The sequence below is a fragment of the Corvus brachyrhynchos genome, unplaced genomic scaffold (assembly GCF_000691975.1).
Source record: "Corvus brachyrhynchos isolate BGI_N302 unplaced genomic scaffold, ASM69197v1 scaffold65, whole genome shotgun sequence".
NCBI classification, from domain to species: domain Eukaryota; kingdom Metazoa; phylum Chordata; class Aves; order Passeriformes; family Corvidae; genus Corvus; species Corvus brachyrhynchos.
The window spans coordinates 1,913,234-1,917,514 of record NW_008238365.1 but is presented as its reverse complement, the minus strand read 5'-3'; the positions used below and the strand labels follow the sequence as shown (position 1 = coordinate 1,917,514).

Sequence of the window (4,281 nt, the reverse complement as noted above, 5' to 3'; positions counted from 1 at the left end):
GGCTACTTCCGAGCGCTGCTCATCCACTACATCCAGGACAGCGGCCGCCACAGCACGGCCTCGCTGGACATCGTCACCTCCGAGGCTTTCTCCATCATCCTGGATTTCCTCTACTCCGGGAAGCTGGATCTGTGCGGGGAGAACGTGATCGAGGTGATGTCGGCCGCCAGCTACCTGCAGATGACCGACGTGGTCAACTTCTGCAAAACGTACATCAGGTCCTCCTTGGACATCTGCCGGAAGATCGAGAGGGAAGCGGCTTTCTACCAGGCTGACAGCGGGAGCTCAGCCAGGGAGGGCACCTCCCTCGGCCCCAAGAGCTCCGCCCCCGCGTCCTGCCTGCAGGAGAAGGAGAGGATTCCACAATGCCAGCGGGAGCCTCCCTGCGAGGACTGCAGCACCCTGGAGCTGGTGGTCAGGGACCCCCTGAGCAGTGACTGCCCCGATGACCCCTCGCTGCCCAAAGGGGTGGAACCCAAAGTGGAGTTCGACCCCGACGAGGTGGAGGCGTTTTTTTTTGGCGGGCGCGCTGCGGCGGTCCCCCGCGCTGCTGTCCCTGGAGCAGATGGAAGAGGGGCAGCCCGTGGAGCTGGCCTGCAATAATTACCACATGAAGCAGTTCCTGGAGGCTCTGCTGCGCAACAGCTCGGCTCAGAGGAAGGAGGACGTGGTGCATCACTTTGTCCGGGGATTTGAGGGTAGGGCTGAGGATGCAGGAGTCGCCGTGAGTTCCATGATGGACATTCACAGCGACTGGTATGGTGAGGACGCAGGTGAGAGGACTCGGGGGGTGCAGCCTGTGGAGTTGAGGAGGGAACAGCTTTGTTGGGCCGCTTCTTTTGTGACTCTTGTTGAGGAATATATTGCTGAATATTTTGGCACAGTGAAATAAACTCTTGTTGTGCACTTGAAAAGCAGCTGTACTCGTTTGTTCGGTGCAGCCCGTGGGAGGTGAGTATTCCTGACAGCTCTGCAGCTCCCAAATCACCCCCCAGACTCCAGTGGGGGCGATTCTGCTTTAATAAACTCACTGGGACCTCGTTGAAAGGCAGGTGCGTTTTTAAAAATCATTAAGAGCAATCCAGCAGCAGCTGAGCTGCCACAAGAGGGATCTGCTGCACGACCTGCTGCAGCAGGAGCTCATCCCACTGGAGCTCCTGCCAGTGCTGCTCTGTTTGCTCCTGCTTGGAATTTCAGAGGGCAGGAATCAGTTTTATCCAACACTGAGGGATCCCTGCAAGTCCTTTAGGAGCACTGAAAGCCTTAAACTCTGTGGTATAGCATAAAGATGAGGCTTTTGTCACTTCTGAGCTGCTGGTCACTGAGGTTCTGCTGCTGCCCCGAGCCCAGCACCAGTTGGAATATCTCAGGAATATTTCCTGGCAGCAGTGTCAGGCACCTGGAGAAGAAGAAAATCAGGCCCATGTGCATTTCTCCTGATGTGGACAATAAAGATTTGGGCATTTTATCTGGTTTTTGATAAGTGCCTTGTCCAAACAGCCTTGTGAAGACAGGAGGTGGCTCTGACAAACTGCAAGTGCCACAGGTGCTGAGGATGTGACAAATGCCACAGCGCTGTGGGCAGCACACAAGTTTATTTTCACATCAGCTCAAGCTGCCTGTGCAATCTCAAAGCCAATAAAACTGACAAATCCTCTCTGCTTTCCAATCAGGCACTGATAAAATCACAAATCCAGGTTCAGTGCCACCAGCAGCTCTCAGAGCAGGGCTGGCACCACTCAGGCTGCTGCTTTTCCACGTGTGGCAGGGTGAGAACATCCAACACACAAACTTGGCTTCTCTTCTTCCCTCTCTCAACATCTCCAGGCTGTTAATGAGTCATGAAAAGGGAAATGCTTCCAGAGTTTGACAGGGAACATCGGGTGTCCTGACAGTGCAGCAGAAATCAGTGGGAGATGGGTTTTGAGTAGGAGTGAGGGAAAAGAAACCAAACCTTCCATTCCTTCTGTTTCTGTGCTAAACCAGGACATTGTAGCAGCGAGGAGAGTGGGAGCTTCTCAGCTTTCAGTGGTGCTGCTGCCTCAGCTTCCTCACAAGGCACCAGAAATGAGAAATGCGAAGTCCTGGTACCAGAATGGTGCACTCAGGTCAACAGAAGAGATAAACACCACTTCCTTTCACGTGTCCACCTCTGTTCCATCACCCTGGTCCCCTTCACAGCAGATGGAAGGGAAACAGGCACCTGCAGAGCACTGGAAGCAAGGCAGGACTAAGAACTGGGTTGGTTGGGGTTTTAATGAAGCTCTAAACACCCAGCAGGGATTTGCAATCCTTTGGGAAGCTCCAGAATGGGGTGAGATGACTCTGGCTCACACCATTAACACCAGACACACCTTTTTTGATAGTGGGTTGGATAAACCTTAATACAAAGGATGCTCTGCAACCTCACTTGCTTGACACACAAAACATTTCCCTGAATCAGTGCCTGGAACAGGGAAAATTAATCCTTTGGCATCACATCTCCACCTTTCTGCTGGAAGGGAAGCTGGGCTGGTGCTGAAAAACTTGGCAGTGTCCATGTTTATGTAAAATGGGATCTTCAAGTTTAATTTTCTTCTTGCACCTGACTCCATAAATTGTGTAATACTTGTGGTTTGGTTTTAGGAACAGTAAAACATTGTCAGGAAATATATTGGGAGTCCTTCATCGTGCTATTCCCAGCAGGAGGGCAGTAGAAACAAACAGTCATATTTTCAGATCTAAATATAAAAGCACTTGGACAAAATGTGCTATTCCTGCCTGCAGTTTGTGCTCAAGGTTTTCGTTGCTGATGCTGTTTAATGTTAATGGTTTAATAATTAACAAAAAAAAAGGAAGTGGCTGAGATGGAGCAGAGACCCCATCGCACCAAAAGCAGATTTTTGGTACTTCATTAAATATTCTTAAAATAAAATGAGCAACAGGGCATCTGCAGCTGCATGAATTCTGCAATGGCACCAGCTGAGGAAAGCCCAGGTAAGCCAAGCCCAGGGAGAGGGCCCAGTGCAGCTCTCTGGCCTCAGCTTTGCAGCGAGCAGGACGAGGAGCCAACCCGAGGTGCCTGAGTGTCCTTGGGGTGACTTTAGGATGTGGATCCCATATCGCTGCCCATGCCCAGAAATTAATTCCTGTGCTTTTCTATGCCTCTAAACTGAGCCTGAGAGGGGGAAGGAAAAAACTGAGCAAAACTTTTTCAAAGCAGTTTGCAGCTTGTTCAAGGTCACACACAGAGATAGAAGTTTTTTTTCCCCAGCTGCAGCAGGGGAGGGAGGAAGCACCCAGTTTGCTGCTTTCCAGTCAGCTTCTGGCCAGTTGTTTCAGTTTCTTGTTCTCCAGAGAGAGACTGAGAGTTGAGCTTTGGTTTTCCTTCCCTGGAATTCCGGGAATTTTCTCCCTTTTCTACTGGACTGCCAGATTTTCTCCCTTTTCTACTGGATTGCTTCAACCTCAGAGCACATAGGGAGGACTTTCCACCGGGCACAGAGGGCCAAGCCCCAGCTCCAAGGAGACCAAAGGGAGAACTCTAACACTTCCCCAGGTTTTTCCTCCACAGAGAACGATTTTATTATTTAGCCTCATTATCCTTTCCCGTGTGTTTGCTAAATAAATAGCTTTATCTCCTTCACTTCCCTTCGAGGAAAATTTCTTTTTCCCCCAGCCTGGTGGAGGGAGGGATGGTTGTGCCTTCTCTCAGAGGACCTATTTCAAAATTCAGCCAAACCGCCACACTGAGCTAACCCCGCGCTGTGTGTTCTTCTCCCCAAGGTGACGTGCTGGTGGTGCCCATCAAGCTGCACAAGTGCCCCTTCTGCCCCTACACGGCCAAGCAGAAGGGGATCCTCAAGCGCCACATCCGCTCCCACACCGGGGAGAGGCCCTATCCCTGCGAGACCTGCGGGAAGCGCTTCACCCGCCAGGAGCACCTGCGGAGCCACGCGCTCAGCGTGAGTCTGGGTGGTTGTGGCCACCAGGGAGTTGATTCTGAGGGTTTTCTTGGCGTTTTCCAGGTGGATTTCCCGAAGGAAATTGCCTGTAGGAACCCGGAGTGCTGAGAATGTTTCTCTGTTTTGAAGGGGTTTTGCCGCCCTGAGCAACGCTGGTTTTACCTCCAACCTTGGAAAAAATTACCAAGGATCAGACAAGAGCTAGGAAATGCAGTGGTGGGAATTAGGTGATAGACTAGGAAATACAGTGGTGGGAATTAGGTGATAGACTGGAAATACAGTGGTGGGAATTAGGTGATAGACTGGAAATACAGTGGTGGGAATTAGGTGATAGACT

At 51.2% G+C, this 4,281-nt stretch overlaps 1 protein-coding gene across 1 annotated transcript in view; it reads left to right on the top strand.

The window, feature by feature from the left end:
• Nucleotides 1–23: 23 nt before the first annotated feature.
• The window catches only part of ZBTB8B (zinc finger and BTB domain containing 8B), an 8,882-nt gene continuing 4,624 nt past the window's right edge, over nucleotides 24–4,281 (top strand). Inside the window, 3 exon segments of the mRNA XM_008635187.2 lie at nucleotides 24–513; nucleotides 515–773; nucleotides 3,766–3,944. Of these exon segments, the coding sequence (XP_008633409.2) occupies nucleotides 157–513; nucleotides 515–773; nucleotides 3,766–3,944 (795 nt within the window). The 5' untranslated portion in view covers nucleotides 24–156.